The sequence below is a fragment of the Macrosteles quadrilineatus genome, unplaced genomic scaffold (assembly GCF_028750875.1).
Source record: "Macrosteles quadrilineatus isolate MER2022 unplaced genomic scaffold, UCM_ALF_1.0 Scaffold_4__1_contigs__length_99947679, whole genome shotgun sequence".
Classification (NCBI taxonomy): Eukaryota; Metazoa; Arthropoda; class Insecta; order Hemiptera; family Cicadellidae; genus Macrosteles; species Macrosteles quadrilineatus.
The window spans coordinates 11,232,321-11,252,709 of NW_026542597.1; the positions used below are offsets into that span (position 1 = coordinate 11,232,321).

The 20,389-nt window shown below is 36.0% G+C and overlaps 1 protein-coding gene across 1 annotated transcript in view; it reads left to right on the top strand.

Annotated features, from left to right (window-relative positions):
* The window catches only part of LOC128992069 (growth factor receptor-bound protein 14-like), a 200,958-nt gene that overhangs the window by 97,032 nt on the left and 83,537 nt on the right, over window positions 1-20,389 (top strand). Inside the window, exon 6 of the mRNA XM_054415460.1 lies at window positions 14,352-14,423. Coding sequence (XP_054271435.1) covers window positions 14,352-14,423 — 72 coding nt within the window. The remainder of the gene's footprint in view (window positions 1-14,351; window positions 14,424-20,389) is intronic.

Here is a 20,389-nt window from a genome sequence, read left to right on the forward strand (position 1 = left end):
TGTGGCCGGGGCCTTAGCCTACCAACTAACTCCAACCGTCTATTAACGAATATTAGAATATAAAGTGTATGGATAGTAAACATAAAGAGGAGCATTGTTTTTATTTTATTAGATTGAATGTTCACGTTTTAACAAGTCGTCAACAATGTAGCAGTCGTAAAAACTAGACAGGAGCACCAACACCCGAAATATTTAACCCGAATCTCCTAATAACCCTATCAGCTGGTTTTAGTAGTGTAAATGTTTCGTAAAAATGGTACCCTTAATTATACTGTATCTCTTACATACTTCGACACTTCATCTATGCGTGTATTTCCGACAATGACGTCACCGTGGGTGTGGGGGTCGTTAGAGTCAGCTGTGTTCCAGCGTGACGAGTCTGCTGACCGGTAATCGGTAATCAGTAATCAGTAATGATTACCGTACATTGTACAGTGTCGAAGGCCACGTGATCCGTACACTCTGGACTCAACAATGGAAGGTGGCCTTGATGCATTCAGGATAATATGTAGGGACTTCAGGGCAGAAACTGCAACTTGAGTATGGATATTGATTATCATTCGCACACTAAGCTCGTGGTTTTACAATTGTTTTCTGTGGTAGGAAATTCGCTTTAAATTGCTGATTCGACAAATGTTGCGAATATATTTTCAAGAGTGAGGAAGTCGAATTAACTGTCTCGATTTTTGTCGAGTTAAAAAAAAATACAATTTCAGATTAGATTTATGACTTTTTTTGACATTTTTTGTGAAAAAATTGTCGCTTCTAGGGAAAATTTAAATTAATTTTAAAAACGTAACTTTATTTTGATTACTCAAACTAAAGATTCGATACTCCAGAATTAAAAAAAAATTAAGGGCAAATAAGGATTTCAAAGTAGGCTATTATTGAAAAACCTTTTATAAACAACAAATTGAAACTTAAATACCCTAATTATATTTGTTGGTAAATAGTGAAAACGTACTGTAAGCCTTCATCGTTTATTTATTAGAATAACTTAGGTTAACACAGGCTAAACATCTCATTACATTGTAAGTGCATTTGACTGGTAAACTTACAATACACTAACAAGTCTCTTATTTCGCCAGAACGCACATTCACATTACGGTAGAACAAATACTGATTCAGTTACAGAAACTGTTCCACCGGTATAAAAGAGTTATCGCAGAGCTCTTGAGCTCCAGTCCCTAGGGCCGCCTCTAAAACCAATATTACGCTCCATTGGGCCAGCCCTTTATGTGCAAACTGAAGGGCGTCGTTTTCAACCGATGTCAAAATCGCGCTCCGACTCCGCAGACCCCTGTTATTATGCAAATTCGTTTCCAGTTTGCCGCAGGTGGTTCGCGCCCCCGCTGGGCGAGGGAACGGTCCAAACCCTAGGGCGGGACCGACCACCCTAGACCAGCTGTCGTCAAAGGATTTTAGCAGGACGTTGTGGTAGGGAAGTTCTTTGTTGGGTAGGTCAGGGAGTAGCTATGAGGTTGAATGCAGGGTGGATTTTATAAGTCGTTTTTGGATAAGGGGGTTGTGCTTCAAAACGTTGGAGTAGTTCGGGCAAGTTCAGTCAAAGGGTGGATTTCGGTAGTCAGTTTTGGAAGGCGCTTGTTTAAATACGTTGGGGCAGAACGAACACTAATAGAAGTACGGGTGTCTACCCAAGGAACAAAAATGTCACCATGATAAGGTAAATAATTGCTGCCCACCTACTTTCAACAGCAAACGAACAATTCACGACGTCGATTTCAAGCCGATGAGAAACAAAATCAAACATATCCTGAAGCAAAACAGTTTATAACTAAACCACAAACTACCTCGAATAACCTCAAAGACGTTAAGGTAAGGTTAGGTTAGGTTAGGTTAGGTAGGGTTAGGTTAGGTTAGGTTAGGTTGGGTTGGGTTGGGTTGGGTTGGGTTAGGTTAGGTTAGGTTGGGTTGGGTTGGGTTGGGTTGGGTTAGGTTAGGTTGGGTTGGGTTGGGTTAGGTTAGGTTAGGTTGGGTTGGGTTGGGTTAGGTTGGGTTGGGTTAGGTTGGGTTAGGTTAGGATGGGTTACGTTTGGTTAGGTTAGGTTAGGTTTTGTTAGGTTAGGGCCTATCGTATGGTGTAATGTAATCTGTACTGACTCGTGGAAGAATTATCTGTTTATTTCAGTTCCTTTCTACAAATACGTGTAGAAAATTACTCAAGAATAGTAGAACTAGATGAAACAGTTACAAAGTGACAAGTAAGGGGGTGAAGTAACGTTGTGGACAATGCTCTGCGCCGGACGACGACAGTAGCAAAGTTGTGAAACGTCGTGTGGAGCAACCAAGTGAAGGGTTAGCCCAGGACAGGGTCTTCCAAAATATCTCGTACTTGTTGTATTTCAGTGTGATTATTCGTGGTAATCTATTTAATTTCTCTGTTAAGTGGCTATGCCGTTGTGAAATAAATAAATATGAACTTATACGCGAATTGTTTATAACATTGACGATTTTAGGCTGTTGTCTATTGGTGATGTTAAATAAAATGTATGCTAATGTCAAATAAAAAAGTAATTTTACCGCACATAGATTTGATTAGAGTTTGTAAGTACGCTATAAATAGCATTTTAAATTTTTATGGCTATAAATTTGAAGATCAGTAGGGCCTATCGTATTTGTAAACTTTATGTGGCCAATTCCACTACCACTAGTCTTAATTTTACCTAAAAACCTAGGCTGTTTTAAATACAATGTCCTTGGTCTATGTGGTGCCCCAAGGAAGTGTTCTATTCCTCGAACCCTTCCCTTCATTTCCCTATTGACTCCACCTCTCGGTGTAGGTCGCTTTACCACAAATTGCATGAACGGACACGATCTGACCACGTTCGTGACAATAGGGAACGGTTGAGGCCACGTACAAGTATATACCCAAGTAACTGTACAAGTATATACCGATGTAAATGTACAATTATGTATCGATGTAAAACTGTACAAGTATATACCGATTGTAATCATCCTTTAACTTAGGTCTACAATGGAAACTCCATGTACAATTTCGAAACTTAAATTTATTAATTATTATACAAAACTGATAGTAAAGAAAAGAAAGGGGGTTCACAATAAATTGTACAAACAGTGGGAGATGAATTTACTTTAAAAACTTTAGGCTAGGCCTATTACACTGGTTTTAATTATTTAGGTTCAATGTTATAATTTACTGCAAGGATCTTTATCTCAGGTGGGGTGATCGAGCGGCATTTGAATTTAATCTTGTGATATAAGCCTAATTAAATTTTGTTTTAAAATATAAAGTATGTTCGAATTATAGATTGGTTGAATTAATAATAATTTTGAATAAGTTAAGCTTCTATTAGTTCTTGACTTTGAATTTGAGTACAAATGTCCAAAGGTTGGGCCTAAAAAAAAGTTTTAATGGCTTCCAAAGGGGAAAATGTCTATTGGAGTAATCTCACCAAAATTGATGTCTTCTTTGAAGTAAAGTTCTTGATGTTATAAATTATGAATGTTCGTCACAAGGATGGTTCTTCTTTCAACAAATTTCACTAATTTTGTCCGAATAATGTACTTTTTTTTATAAAATTTTAATATTAAATATGTAGTGTCTAATTTGCATCTTCATACTATCTTGGCTCTCTTGGAAGTGATGATGGTCTGATGTATTGTTGCACTCACATAATGTCAATGCCGACTTAATAATATAAAATTATAGGCCACTGTTCACAAATATATTATAACAAATTTCATTTGCTAGAGAGCTAAATTATAATTTTGAAAAGTTATTTAAATAAAATTATATAGAATTTGAAGCAATTTTGTTACAAAAGTTATAGGCTATTATATATTTACATAAAATTAGGTTATTTGAAAATTTCTATATTATATTTTATTAAATTGATTACCTATTGGTCTGCATGGATTTAGGATTTGGGTCTGCAATTAATTTCTATATATGGTTTGAAAATGGATTGACATTTAGATAAAATGAAAAACATATGGTGGAAATTAAATTATTCTATTAAAAAAATATTGGTGAAAATATTGAATTGTTACACGATGTAACTGTACAAGTATGTATCGATGTAAAACTGTACAAGTATATACCGATGTAACTGTTCAAGTATGTACCGATGTAAAACTGTACAAGTATATACCGATGTAACTGTTCAAGTATGTACCGATGTAAAACTGTACAAGTATATACCGATGTAACTGTACAAGTATGTATCGATGCTACTGTACAAGTACATACCGATGTAACTGTACAAGTATGTACCGATTTAAAACTGTACAAGTATATACCGATGTAACTGTACAAGTATAGACCGATGTAAAACTGTACAAGTATATACCGATGTAACTGTACAAGTATATACCGATGTAACTGTACAAGTATACACCCAAGTAACTGTACAAGTACATACCGATGTAACTGTACAAGTATGTACCGATGTGACTGTAAAAGTACATACCGATGTTACTGTTCAAGTATATACCGATGTAACTGTACAAGTATGTACCGATGTAAAACTGTACAAGTATATACCGATGTAAATGTACAAGTATACACCGATGTAACTGTACAAGTACATACCGATGTAACTGTACAAGTACATACCGATGTAACTGTACAAGTACATACCGATGTAAATGTACAAGTATATACCGATGTAACTGTACAAGTATACACCGATGTAACTGTACAAGTATATACCGATGTTACTGTACAAGTATATAAGCCCTACCAATGTCACTGTATATAGAAGCCCATCTATTCGTAATGTTTTAAAATACAAACTGAAAAGACTAGAAACCTAGTGTAATAAATAACACACTGTTTTGAAAACTTTTAATAAATTATTTTAATGCGGAAATCTGTAACCAGTTAGGACAAAAGGAAATGGGTAGTGAAATTCCAAAGATTTTGGATGTAAGTTATTGGGAAAATGTATCCACACTACGTTTTATAATTCCACGATTTTGAGTTAAAAAGTTTTAAAAGAAGGAAGTACAGAAGTTTTAATGTATGAACTTGGTAGGTTAGAATATATACAGTAGTAGGGTTCTGCATATATTTGTAAATCTACTCTTCTGTGCACCTTAAATAGCCCAATCTTACTCATCTATTTGAAATATCCGTTTAAGTTATTAAATCATTTTCCATTTAATCACAAGTGCTTCAAACGCAAACGGGATGAAAATTCTAAACGATATTTTCCCAAAGTCCCCGGACACAAACGGGTGTACGTGGTGTATTTAATACAAACATTTATCATTTCTGTTTTCTCCGGGGAGCAATATAAGCAGCAATTTGTCATAACTTTCTTTGCCCGCAGACTGCGACTAGCAAACCGCCCCCGTCGAACTGATCATTAAAACAGATACGAATCAATTCATCACCACTCGATTTATCGTGATAGATTCGATATAATCGATTAGATCGATTATTTATGTCTTGCACATTGATAGAGTATTTGGTTCGTTGTACTCGTTTTATTGCATACACAAGTTTTAACTTGCACAATGTGCATACATATAGACGTTTTCTTTTGCTGAGGAACTTATTTTTGTAATCTTTGACAGAAAGGTTGTCCAAAAAAGTACAACTATAAACATCACAAATACTTTATTAATTGAAGGTCAAAGTCAACTTATTTTCGATTTTTCTCATATGCGAATTATTAGTACGAATTATATCAATGAACTATTGTAAAGTCGCATTATATGTCCAATTTGAGGAATATCAAAATCACCACAAATATAGTCACAGTATACTATAAGTAACTAAATAACTTCTTTATCAGCATCGTACGTGTTATAATTTACCTGAAAGCACAAAATACGTCAAATAACACTTACAATAATATATTTACACTTATACTGTTCACTCACAAGACGGTATATAAAAGATGGTAAGTGGTGATCGATTTCGATTGGACACTCAATCCATTCGCCTGTTGGGTCTGATGATGATTGGAGTGTCCAATAGAAAACGATCACCACTTATCTTTTATATGTATTTACCGTCTTGTGAGTGAACAGTATAAGTGTAAATATATTATTATAAGTGACGTATTTTTTGTGCTTTCAGGTATAAATAACTCTGCAACGATAAATCTAACTATACCCCAAAGTGGTGATTATATAAACAATACAGTTTCTTGCTACTTGATTTAAACAAATATAAAGGTTGGCCTCATAAAAATTAACTGTTGACCTTCTAGTAACCTCGGCATTATTGTTTCACTGTCTTAATTAAAGCATAGATAAAAGGAGTATAGACATAGTATAGTGTCTACTTCTTTTAATCTATGATTAAAGTAACAACCATTTGTAATTTTCGTTAAAAGATTTTTCAAAAACTTTGAAGAGATTATTCAGTTTGTGTTTTAAAATGTAAGTTTAATTCAACCATTGTCCAACTATGCAATAAATAAAAAACTTAAACCTTGCAAATAACCGATATTGCAAATAAAAGGTTAAATACCTTATAAAGAGGATAAGGAGTATTGTTTTAACTGGTGACAGCTTGAAAATGAACCTAGTTCGATACCTGGGTCGCTGACCTAACCCAGGATCACCGACAGTACTACAGGTTTTTCATCTTTTATTTGTAAAATACGTGATGAGGCTGAACATGTTAAGATTTATATTGCTCCAGAAATTCGCCAAAATGTTTGCCATTTCTTCCAGTCACTGGGAAAAGCCAGAAGATATCAAAACCGGCCGGTATCAGTGGTAGATTTATTGGACGTCGTAAATTTCAAATGAGATCACTAGATCTGAGGAAGTTCCGTCTCTACAGTGTTGGAAGTCACGTAAGTCCTATCTCCCTCTCTGTCGTTCTTATCAGTAGTCGGATATCACGGTCCCAAGGTCACTAGGTGCTGATAACATCTCAGACCTCAGTGCAACGCGGGTGACGCACGCATCAAATCATATGTTTTGCAATGCACATAAATCACGAAAATTTTGTTTCACGAATATCGTAGTTGCTACCACTGAGCTATAATTCTAACTGGAGGTAGCACTGAATGTCAAAGATGCGTGTCGCCAGCCGCCATGTTTGCGTGAGGTGTGAGTTATAAAGAAGCCATGTTATTGGATGAAAAAACTCACTGCTATACAGACCTAGTTATAGAAGCCATGTCATTGGTTAAAAAAACTCACTGCTATACCAACCTAACAAAATCAGCGACACGCTCTTGACAGACTTCTGCCATGGCAGTGCTACCTCCAGTTATAATTTTAGCTCAGTGGTTGCTACCTTTTACTAAAGGACTTTACAGTTCTAATTTTAAAGTTGTATTTTTAGAAATTTGAATACGTGTTTTGGTGAGTTTCAGAGCGTGCAATATTATTAGTTGTCGTTTGATTGTTGAGATTTACCGAAACCATAAATACACAGACAATATCGCAAATACTAGAGATCAGAAACTGTATGAACGAATAATACCCCCGCCGCAGCAAACCTGCAGACTAAGCGAATTTCCATTTGACTGATTGTATTTACACTGAAATGTCTACTTAAAAATATAACATTTATTCTTGATTTAAATATAATTCGTTTAACAAGTACTTAGGTTTGCTGCATCAGGGAGGGTAAAACTGTTTTTTTTTGTAAAATGTGAATAGTTAGTAAGAAATAAAAACATTTTCCAAATTTGATCAAAATATGTTCACAAACAAGCAAACTACAACAGTTTAATTATTCTCCATAAGAATAACATGGGAATTTTAAATTTACAATTTTTTAGAATTTTCTCCGTAACCATTAGGCGCATAATAACGCTTCAATATACTAAATTATTTGTTTTTTTAAGCTCTACAAAATGGTTTGGAAAGAAATTGCTAAATTTTATGTTTTTTTGGTCAAAAATGGGAAAAACCAATTTTTACCCCATTAAACCCCCCGTAAACCCCCGTTCCCATGGTCCGATCATGCTGGATCGCGAACTCGTTCGAATAAACGTACGTTTACACGTTTGTACCAAATTTCATCAAAATCGGATCATTTTTGCTCGAGTTATCGTGCTGACGGACACATATATATATATATATATATATATATATATATATATATATATATATATGAATTTGAACGGATGGTGTTTTTGGCCTCTAGGGACCTCAAAACGAAAAAAAAATCGGTCCCGCGTCCAGGTCTTACCATGAGTACTACGGTAATAGCTTATTCCCTATATGGGAAATTCGCTAATAAAACTTAAATTATTCAGTTTGCTCAATGTAAATTTAATTTAGGTAGCTCAAATAGTTCCTACAAAATTAATGTGATCTTAACAGCTAGGATAGTTGAGACACGATAGGTTTTATAAAATATAAGAATTACTCTACAATTCTTGTATTACGTAATGAATTATTGATACTTACACTATGTAGATTTAAGTGCTAAGTCTGTTTACCAATTAGTTAAACACTTATTACAATCATTTTCAGATGCTATAAACTACATTTCTTAAGAAAACTAATATATTTTCCCAAATGTTATAAAATGTTAGTTAAGTAAAACAATTCAGATTTTTACGAAAACAATTCAAAACTATATAACGACGCTTGCGATTTAGAAGCCGGTAGAAAAATGCGCTGATAAAAAAATACAAAAGAAAAAGCAACCGCGGAAAGCTGCAAAGAAAGGTTACAAGAATCTTCTGGCGGCGACCGAAAGGACTTCAAAAGCAATTCAATACTGATGAAATGGCAAGAACAACCCATTGAGCGGAAAAAATCCGATAGCAAAGCAATACCTTTGGCGACGGCGGGAGCGAGTGTGGTTTTTGTCACCACCAATTACCTTAGCTCAGCTGTGATTGTGTTAATTAGGTTCATTATGGCATCGTAATTGGTTTTGATTGAGATGTTACAATGCTTTATGCCTTCGGGAAATAATGTTGTGTAATATAAATGTACACTAGTTATATATTCATCTTGGTAAAGTAATCAAGTTTGTAAGACTGTTTTATATCACGTGATTGACTGATTGATTCTTCTGTAATGTAACTGTTTAGTGCAAAATAATGTATTTAAATAATTATCAAAACCGTATGGGAAAATCTATGATTTAGTGAATAAACATGGTATATACGTGTCTCACGAGAGGTGTCTCAAATTGATTACGGAAAAACGGCTTAACGTACAAGGATGAAATAAAATTATTTCCCGCTAAATCGACCACAAGGAATAACGTAAAAATATTTTTAACTTTTTCCCAATACAGGGTTTGACGTGGTTTAACACTTCATCAAATTGGGCCTTTAGTGTTAAACCCAAATAACATGCATTTGATATATAAAAAATTAGGTTTTTTGTTATTTACGCAAAAACTAAAAGAGATACGAAGTAAGTGTAAATTACAAAGTTGTTAGGAAATAATAAACATATAAAATGATGTGCCACTTGACATATGTTACTATTTGAAATTTTTGAAAAATGAGCATTTGCAAATTTTCAAAAATATTTTTTTTTGGAATTTTTATAATTTCAAAAAACCGTTACTTGTAGCATATCAAAGTAAAGCTTATTTCATAACGAGTAAGAAAATTCAATCGGAGAAAGGATAAATGCATTGGTATAGGAAACACAGAATATTAAAAAAATATAGATTTTTTCCAAAAAAAACTGCCGCCATTTTGAAACGGAAAAAGATAGCTTATTTCGGTTTTCGCCAGAATGTTTGTCTATCAAATACCTTTAAAATTATGTATAACATGACATATGTTTACGTTTGAAAATTCCGAGATTCGAACTAGTGACCCTCAGTTTTTGGCACACCCTGTATTGGGAAAAAGTTAAAAATATTTTTACGTTATTCCTTGGGGTCGATTTAGCGGGAAATAATGTTATTTCATCCTTGTACGTTAAGCCGTTTTTCCGTAATCAATTTGAGACACCTCTCGTGAGACACCCTGTATATCTTTTGTTGAAGTTACATTTTAGAGTCAGAGTGTAACTGCGGACTCGTTTGTGGGATTTGTCCCGTTAAAATTTTTGACACTCACAATCAATTGCTACAATGAACATTCTAAATACTCTTGTGATAAAAGCACAAGTATTATAATAGGTAACAGAGGGAGTAACTAACGTTTTTTTATATACAAATTCACTAATAGCAATGTTTCTTAAACCATTATTTGTAATTCTTCAGCGTTGTGCAGGGTTTGCGATTTTTTTATAAAAATTCTTAGAGCCAGTTTTGCGAAGATCTATTTAACTTATTTTATTGGGTTTAGTGGGCAAATTAACTTTAACAATAAATAAGACGAAAAATATTTGGCACATACGTATTCAACCTAACCATTCGCTTTGAGTGATAGGATAGTTTGATAATATCACCTTGCATATTATGATACGAGTCACCTGATGACGTAACCGCGCGCCTGCGTGCGAGTGTGAGTGCGTGAGAGCAAGCTTGTGTGTCGGTCAATTTATTAATCACAGCCACGACTTTGTACCGTATATTTCACACCCCATTAAGAGCGACTAGCGCTGCCCTGATGTGCAAATCGCTCTCGTCCGCATGCGAATGTTTACATTATGGAATTGTTTTACATATTGGTGAAATGCAGACGGTGACGTTGCAGTTTTACAAGCGTTATTTGTGCGTTTCAACAGTTTTTACTTTCTCCCTATGGAGGAAGTATTGTTTTCGTCAAAATTCTCGAGAAGTTTGAAGGAAAAGATACGTTTTGGGACACCTGTACCTAAAAGTGGGTTTTGAAGTGATGTCTGTGCGTGTGTGGATGTGTGTCTCTACAGACGACTCTTGTGGTCCGATTTTGACGAAACGTGGTATTTGGGTACTTAATCCATTATTCCCCTCTGGTGTGTTTGTGTATTGAAATTTTGTATGGTGGTTTTACCATAAAATAACCGGAACTGAAGAAAAAGCGGATTTAAAAACTACACTGTTGGTTTTAGGTTTTATTTATTATGTTGTGGTCTTGTTTAACTGTCAACAAAATGTTGCAGCCCTCAAAATTACGGTTCAAATGTTGATGGATTTTTTTTACCTTAAAATAGCATAGTTACTCCCACCGCTTACCCATTGTAAGGGTTGTTGACAAGCTAATGCGAAAACGTATGCGTCTGTTTGCTTATGTGTATGTGTTCTAAAATTACGTTCTATGCTAGTACACAATAAAGACATTTTCTCGATTCACCTAAAGTATAGTTGTTCAATTACTCAATTATGTTAAACTTGAAAACATTAAGGGGAACGAACAAGATCTTGTAGCTATCAAAAATGCCTAACTTTCGTTACATCAATAAAAGGAGTAGACACAGATACCCCACGCAATGCTAATATGTGTTGACAATTTTTGGCCCAAAACCCGACTAGATCCTACTCCTTTTATCTATGGTTACATGTATTCATTTGCTAGATTTGAAAGTCCAAAAATCCAGTTACAGGATGTTTCTTGATACATGCAAAAATTGTAATCTGACGTTGTATCAGAGCTCTTATAAACCTCATCTTGTGCAGGTCTGAGGTTGCAGCAGTATAGTTCCCAGTAAGCCATTTCTTGATTGTGAATTCTCTTTGCCCCGGGCGAAGACCGTGCGATATGAATATTCAGTGTGCACGATTCATGAAATTTGATTTTGTCTTTAACATAGATAAGCGAATGAATACCATTTACTTGTGGATTTTATTTGAACGCATTCATTTGCTCATGAAACTGACCCTAACTTTCTCTTATTATATTTTCTAAACCCCTTACATTGGGTAAGAGAAATTCAAATAAAAAAGTTTAGCAACTTCCTTTATGCTAGTATTTTATACCTTAAAACAAACTATCATGTTAACAATTCAAAACCACTCCTGATGTGTTTGGCGATTCAGTTAGTAGTTTCTAGCCTGCTTAAAAAAGTATTACATGATTTAACAAATATATGTAACGTATGGATCCATTTCGTGACCTACTGCATTTCGATATCAGCAACTGTTACGAGATTTGATTGTGCAAAAAACTGCAGTAATTCAGCCTTGAACATAATAAAGTTTTAGTAAATCTGGTTTGATAACGGGTTCCATTCCTTCAACTCTACAGTAAGTAATTCGCCATTGACGTCATTGACGTGTATTGGTGTTATAACATATGTCGCGACCAGCTGATAAGATAAGAGATGAACAATGTCAAGGTCAAGGTCACGAGTGATTAACACTTCAATTACTGTCTATTGAAGTGTACAATTGCTCTGCTTACCTTCTCATGTGGTGAATGATTTAAAGTGTTTGAACTAAATTCACTAATTGTGTATACAATATTAATATTTGAAATGACAATCTTGTTAAAACTCGGATTGATTTTACTTTGTGTTTGTAAACAGAAATAAATTTCTCACTTGCATAATGTGAGAAAGATGTTTAGGAAAATTGTACTTGTGATAACAATTATTTTCAGTACTGCATTTACAATTTTGAAAATAAACAGTTTGCAGACTTACTCAAGCGATTTCCCCCAATCACGACAATTCATAATGTTTATTGATTAACAAAAAAATTGATTGTCCCAACTTGAGAATTACGATTAATTAATGGATTATTAAAATAATCACTGTATTATGACAATTGTCTCAATTGACAAAAAGTAAATCCAAAAATTTTCATTTAATTTTTTAAATGATTTTAAACAATTGTTAGACATTCAGGTAGATTTGTGAGTATTTATAAAATCACCTGTCCAACTAAAAAAGTTTGGGTTTAATCAAATATTTATGGTACTCAATGTACAGGGTGTAAAAAAGCCCCTGGACGATGGGAAACTTATCATGTATTTTTACGTTAGGTGATGACAGTAAAAACATAATAAAACCGCCATTTTGAATTGGTACGGAGTATAAATCTGATACTTTTTTGTCTCCATACATGTCCCAACTTTTAAGTCAGTATTTTCAGTGGTTTTTTCGACCCATGCACATATCACTTTATTGTCTCGACCTAAGAAACAGATACACATTTTCCTGGAGATTTGTATACACCCTGTATATACAAAACCAACAGAGAAACAGAAAAAAACAAAACACAGAATGTAGAACACAGCAGTGACAGTGACTGTGGCGCCGTCTCAACTCTATATCTCCTCTAATGATGACGTTCACTTCCACTTCCGCGATCTGAACTACTTCCGGTGTCGCAACTCGCAACCCCAGCTAGGGGATGTTGACAGTCGCCAGTCACTGAGGGCGTCGTATACGCGAGTTATTGCTACTTTGTGTTAGAAGGATCGTCTGAATGATGACACACTCAAATAGACTCTTTCTTTACCTTGGAAGCATACAAGGATTGGATCTAGAATGTGTTTGAAAATGTATATCTATAATATATAGGAAGAATTGTTGTATACTATTTCTAGTCCTTATCCTAAGTGAAGGGGTATTTCCTAATTGTCTTAGGACAATATTGCATTTTCTATTGATTTTGGATAGAATTGAACATCCTGTGTAATTTATAATAAAATGGGGGCACGTTGACTATGAATTTAGATTTTTGAGTATCTATGGTCTATATGGCTACAAAGATTTTTTTCAATGATAGCCGCCTCTATTAAATTTTCACTGCGCTAAAGAAGGTCATGTTGATCTTAATCCAACACAAGCACAGAAAACATATTACTATTAATATAAGCCAGAATGCCAACCGCATGGTAAAAAGCATTGTGTTTTGAGAGAGCTTTGCCTGTCAATCGTAGGCAGCGCCACCAGCGTTGCTATGCTGAGTGCATGGCAACGCTGGTGGCGCTGCCTACGATTGACAGGCAAAGCTCTCTCAAAACACTTAATGCTTTTTACCATGCGGCTGGCATTCTGGTGACACAAGTGACTTATATAATCCAGAGTTAAGATACAAAAGGATGCACCTGTTATCGGATCTACTACTATTTGCTCTAGTAGTTTTCAAGCTATGAGAGCTGACCACACAAAATATGCCATTGTTTGAAATTACCATCCAAATATCTTCAGTTTTGGATTAAAACTAAAGAGGGGTGTGAGCTAATCTAGTGGTAGAGTGCTGGACTTCGGTCTTTGAGGTTCCGGGTTTAAATCCCGCTATTCACCAATGAATTTGATCTATGTTATATTTATATTCCCGTGATCCCCTCCAGACTGTAGCCTGTAGTGTGAATATTAATTTTCAAGGAAGGGCCTGGATAAGTTAGACAAATGAAATAGAACGGGATATGTTACAGCAGCATCACACATACTGTCAGTGGTGAAATGAATACTACAGTATGTACATTAAATTTAAACTGTTTTTTTTTATACCACAGAAAAGAATTTCGTATTACACTGTTAAGTATTTCTAGCCAAAGGTATCACATGGTTACTACTACTGTAATAACCTATTTTTCCAGGTCCAAATTGTCGCAAAGTTCCTGCGCCATTGGAGAGTTCGGGACAGCAGTCTGGTCATCAATCAGGAAAGGGTGAGTTATATATAATAATTTGTTTTTAGAATAAGTTAAATCCATAAATCACTCTGCGGATGTGGAACACACACCTGGTACTAATGATACAACACTATAGGCTTGGACAAGCAAATGTGGACCTAAAGACACAAGGCCTACGGTCTATTTTAGCTTGTCCACGTCTACAGCTCTGTCGTGTAGCGCTGCATCTCGCATGATTTACCCGGCAAAGTACTTGTGTTGTTTAGCGGATTTTAATGGTGTGCAAAATGCGACGGGCACGAAGTCCCCTCGTGACTATAAAATCCCCCGGACATCCCCGCCAGCACGGACAACAGACAAGGGATCCCTTACTTGGGCTGCAACATGGACTATAAATATTGAATATAACGTTTATGTAATCATTAGTTACAAAGGGTATCAAGGAGGGTCACCATTATTACGATTTTTACCATGGAAATGAAGGTTGGGTAAACTAACATAACCCAACCCAAACCTGACCCTACCCTATTTGCGCAGGCCAAATTTGAATAGTGGCGTTCCTCAGAACCACTAAAAGTCCTTAACATCATACAAACTCATATGACTCGTTTTTGAATCACGTTGGCGGAAGAGCATAAACCTAAACTCACACGTATAACTTTTTCACACATGATATGATGAAACTACTTTGCTCATAAGGAATTCGTTTTAAGTTTTGCAGAAATACCACTTAGTACCCACATTTAGAATTGAAGTTTTGCAGAAATACTGTTTTTTGTGTGTTTTATTTTAATTGATTATATAAACCCCAAGTTTCGTCTTTTAGTTAGCCAATAGAGACTCCCCAATAAAGAAATGGGTATTTTCGAGGAGAGAACCGCCACTATCAAAGTTTGCTATGCCAATAAAGGGAATGTAACTGTAGTTTTGACATCATAAGATGTGGAATTGCCCCTGAACTGGTTTTTAGGTTTCAGCTTGTGCTATCATCAGGCTTCCAGTCAATAATGTTCAGTCCACTCGTTCTCCCCTTGTAAATACCGATCGGTAAATGTGTATGTGTTTGTGTCTTGTAAACTGTATATAGTTTTTACTAAACTACGTCCAATGGACTGAACATTTTTGACTGGAAGCCTGAAGATAGCACAACGTCGTGCTGAAACCTAGGTCGCAATCGGCTACTTGTAACTGGAGACTGAAGGTAAATAAACCATTATATTAGGAATGTAACTTACTAACCTGAACTGACCTGACCTTACTTGTATTGGGCAATAGTGTCGGTCCTTATATTGAAAAGACCCAAAAAGATTTTTTCATCTAAAAAAACTGGCCATTCACCACCAACAATAGTAGGGAGAGCGGTGTGCGTCACGAAGTCGACTCAGATAGCGAAAGACAAAGGAGTGTGATAAAGAACTGATCAAAAGTAAAAGAATACACAAAGAACCATGGACAATCTTTTGTTCCATAATCTGAGGTTTTGGGAGAAGGTCGACACGTTTTGATAAAAGTTACATCACCATGTCATTGTTGTTGTAGTTTTGGATTTTTCTCACCGTAGCAGTAATACTTATTCGTACGACTTTGTTATGCGACTTATTTTCTATTTGCATGATAATGCTTGAATGTATGTAAAACTACACCTTGCCTCAGTGGTTGTAAAATTGAGTTTGATGTTGTGAATGTATACATAATATGATTACCATCTTACGGTAATGGTATATTCACGATTACCTCATGTTTTGACTAATCTTTACATTTCTTTTATATAATTCAGCGGCCTTGTTGCAGTGCGATGCCCGGGTTATGTGTGTAAGCTCTCATACGAGTGCGACAACACGCGTCTAAACCCGACACACTCACGTCCCGAAATGAAGCTCTTCTTTTAGCCTAGGTATAAAAAATACTTTTAGTACAATACATTTAGCCTGTCTAGTGGGTTTCATATCATCCGTGTAAAATTGACGTTTATCAATTATTCATTTTTTTATCCATTAAAACAAACAGCATTATGAATAGGTTATTATGTATCTTTGGTTGAAATGGAGATGGATCTGATTCTCCTTGTTTGCGTTCCGAAAAAATGCAGTGGCGATTTGGTTTGTCACAGCTGACTAGGCATGGAAATGATTAATTTACCTCTTTGAATTTTAAATGTATCAGCAACCACAGAATTAATTGTAATCGCTGGTATGTATTGTAATCGTTTAAATTTGCATCCCTCTTTTTTCAATATTTCGATCCGTCTAGTTTGTAGTATACAGGACAATTGATGCTATATAGTGGAGTTTTTTGAACCATTTCAAAATGTAGAAAATTCATGCTTTATGCACGCAGCGTTGCTCAGTATTAGTCAGTTCACTTTCATCAGGACGTCAACCTCGAGTCTTATTCCTCTTGAGGAGACGCGATCAAAAGACGGCTTAACTGGCCTCACTGCAGCGGATAGGCCGTAATCCTGCAAAGGCGCCGATCCTGAGCCTATATCCTGTATCCTGCGGTGCTCTACGGTTGATCACTTTGACTAATGGAGACTGTAGACCACCAGCTACTGCAGACCGCACACCCATGGACATGTGTCTTGGGTTTAGTTTTGAGGGTGTTCTATGAGGGTCTACTATAGTCTGTATGATGGAACCTGTCTCCAGACTCTTCTTCGACCTGGGACTGGGCGTCTATGTAGACGAAGGGCCAGGAGACATAAATTAATTATTCGTCGAAAATAGATGTTTAAAGTTTTATTCCCATACAAGACAATTTTTTAAATGTTAAGATAATTTAGGCCTATATGTTAAAACGATTTGACACCGACCTTTTAACCAGCAAAACTAGAGCACGCCACGTGTAATGTGGAAATCAAAACATGTCATCGTCCTCGGAACACAAAACACAAACCCCATAAACTGTATCGACATGCGAACTCTTACTTAAGTTTAACGTTCTGTGTTAATCAGTGGACGGCCTGATACGTGGGTCACGTGACGGCCGCGGGTCAGCCTTGTCAGCTGTTATCGTGTTGTGTGCGCGTGCGAGAGTTACTATCGACAGTTAATTTATTTCGACCTCAACATCGACCCTACTATTACCCACTGATGATTGATTACCGCCCCTCTGTAGGACCACGAAACGTTCCGCAACTATTTTCATCACAGTTTTGCAACGGCGCGACGAGTGATACGAATGACTATAGACCCATTTCATTGTTGTCCGTCTTTTGAAAAATCCCGAATTCGTGTCTTTCCGCGGTTCGCGACGGTTAAACGATTGTGGGACCCCTTTGAAGGAACAGTGACAGATGGTATGGAGTCTAGAGTCAGGGGAATTTGGTTATTGGATGATGGATGATGGGTTTCGATAACAAAGGGAAACTATTCTCGTTAATGGTGTGGCGTTTTGTGATAGATTACAGTGACTTTGATACTTGTCGTTTTGATAAACTGTTGTCGTCTTCGGATCAATTATGTTATGTAAATAATGCGCTATTCTTCAATTCTTATGAGTGTATGCCCAGGTATTGACCTCGCCGCGGTTATGCGGGTCGTTAATATATTTTGATACACTTTAAAAGTACAGATGGGTTGAATGGAAGATACAATTGGTTTATTAAGACAGGTAATTTTAAAATCGAAACGAACAAAGACGGGAAGGTCGAACATAAAAACCATGACAACCCTCTTCCAAAAACATCTATGTGCTCACATTCAAATCTGAGGATCTCTGGTATCGATTCCAATTGTAGCTTTAGGACCCAGATGCCAATTTTCACTGAGCAATGATTTAATGATGGTAACAAACGTCAACAAGATGAGGGAGTAACAAGATCAGGATTTGGACCGCTCTACTACAAAAATATATAAGATGCCAATGGCGTAGCAACACAATTAAATAAATAGAAAAACAGATTACCACCCCTGCACATACATTGTACGGTTGGGAACAAGTTACAAGTTATTGTTGCCTCTCTGCAAAAATTAAACTGCGCCCCTCAACACTAATGGATCATTATAGCCACCGATAAAAACGAAATCCCCAGCGATGACGACAAAAGTGAAAATGACCGTGAAAACGAGTCTCGTGATGAAATGTTTCAGCGACAAATAATTGATGAGTTCCTGACCCGAGGCTTCGAGGGGAGGAGGTTGGGGCTCAGCCAAGTTTCTAAGTGGGACTCATCGCGGGGGCGTCTCATGAATTTTTAATGCCTTCATTAAAAAAACATCAGCGCTTTCAAATTGCGAGAGGATAACAACAATGAGGCTATACCGAGCCGTAAAGGACTGCAGCGGACTGCAAATTGCATAGGGGTTTGGCGAGCTGCTGCAGCTCTCTTGACAGACAAAGGAATTAGTTAAAGGCCAATAGCAGATTGTTGATGCTGTAGATACGTTTATTCAAGATTAGAAAACTGATTAAACACACAATGCCGATCATGATGTAAAACAGCATTACCACTTGTTGCAATCCTGTCATTTGTGTTGCCAACTATTTCCACCAGAATGTAAATTAATGCACCTTTAGTTCTTTCTACTTTCACCTGCTTAGGTCACAATTTACAAGCAATCATGTTAGCTGATATGGTTTACAATATAAGTTATCTACCGATGATACCGTGTTTGTACACTATACACATTTGTAAAGTTTCAGAGATCTATGACAATTTAAAGTACCCAATAAACCCAATTTAAAGACGCCCATTTAATTGGCCAGTTAAAACCCGAGGACAACCCGAAGGCAAGGAAACATTGAGTTAACAAGCCAATGAAACATAATCTATTTTGTCCACTACACCGTACAGTTGTAAGGTACGAGATGTTATCTATTCTATGCATTCAGGATAGGAAGGATCTGTTACAAGGCTTTTTGTCTCTCAGCGTGAATTTGGGTCAAATTACGCATAATTTGTCGAGCCGAGGGTGATTCAGTAGCTGTGGTAATAATTAGGAGTGTTTATAATTAGTTTTCTTTTTTATTTATTTACATTGGTAATAAGGTTCAACTTGGTGAAAGTTTTAAAATATTATGTTATTTTAAAGTTTGCAATTAAAAGGGTTCTTTGTTTGGATCTATTTCAGTGGTTCATTGTGTAAAACTAACGTGTGCTCAGATTTCAGTTTCATTTACTCAATGAATCTGATACTGTAGGGTTAAGATTCAATTTATAATTTTACAACATACCAGAAGTCTTAGCGAATTTAAAGATCTCGAATTAATATTCAACAGTTTGTCGAGTTTGGTGCTTGAGTTTGTCAACAGTTATGCTTGAAAATTAAAAGCATTTTAGGCGAACATAGTTATATATGCTACAATTTTCAATAATATTAATTGCAACAAGCCTAAACTAATACAAAAATTGTATATAGTCAATTTTAGACGAGAATTTGCTTATGTCAACAAAACGCTTAGAAACAAAAACTCAACTTTGTAATCATCTAATTTGAAATCCTAAAACTGCATTCATACAACTAAACATCCAACATTCAATGCATTAAAATATAACGTTTACCTCTGGCATGGTCTTAGCATTGTTCTGATAGCAAACGACTATAGTATAAACCCGAGGTCGGATATTACTAACAACACCAGTAAACTCTGCTTGGACCAATGCAGGGGAAATAGGCCGAGTCTAATATAGAGTTAAAAGCTGGGTTTACAGCACTAGAGTGGGTTAAAACGGGCTGAAATAACCGTAAACCGCCTAGTAATAGCGACTGTAGCGATCTAGCCAGATCTAGCACTCACTGGCTGGCTGTGCTGTCATATCTATAGCTGACACGAATCACACCCACACCCTGTACATCAGCTGTGATTTCATTCTTGATTTATGTTGGGATGGGAGTTACGGATTGATATTTAATTTTCTGTCGGAGCTGTTTTGAGTACAAGTGTTTGTGTATATTAAACTCCATTTGTACTTGATACCTTGGTGGATCAGTTTATTTACCTGTAATATTGACCCAGTCTCAACGAACAGATTGTAAAGAAAATAATAATGATTTTATTTG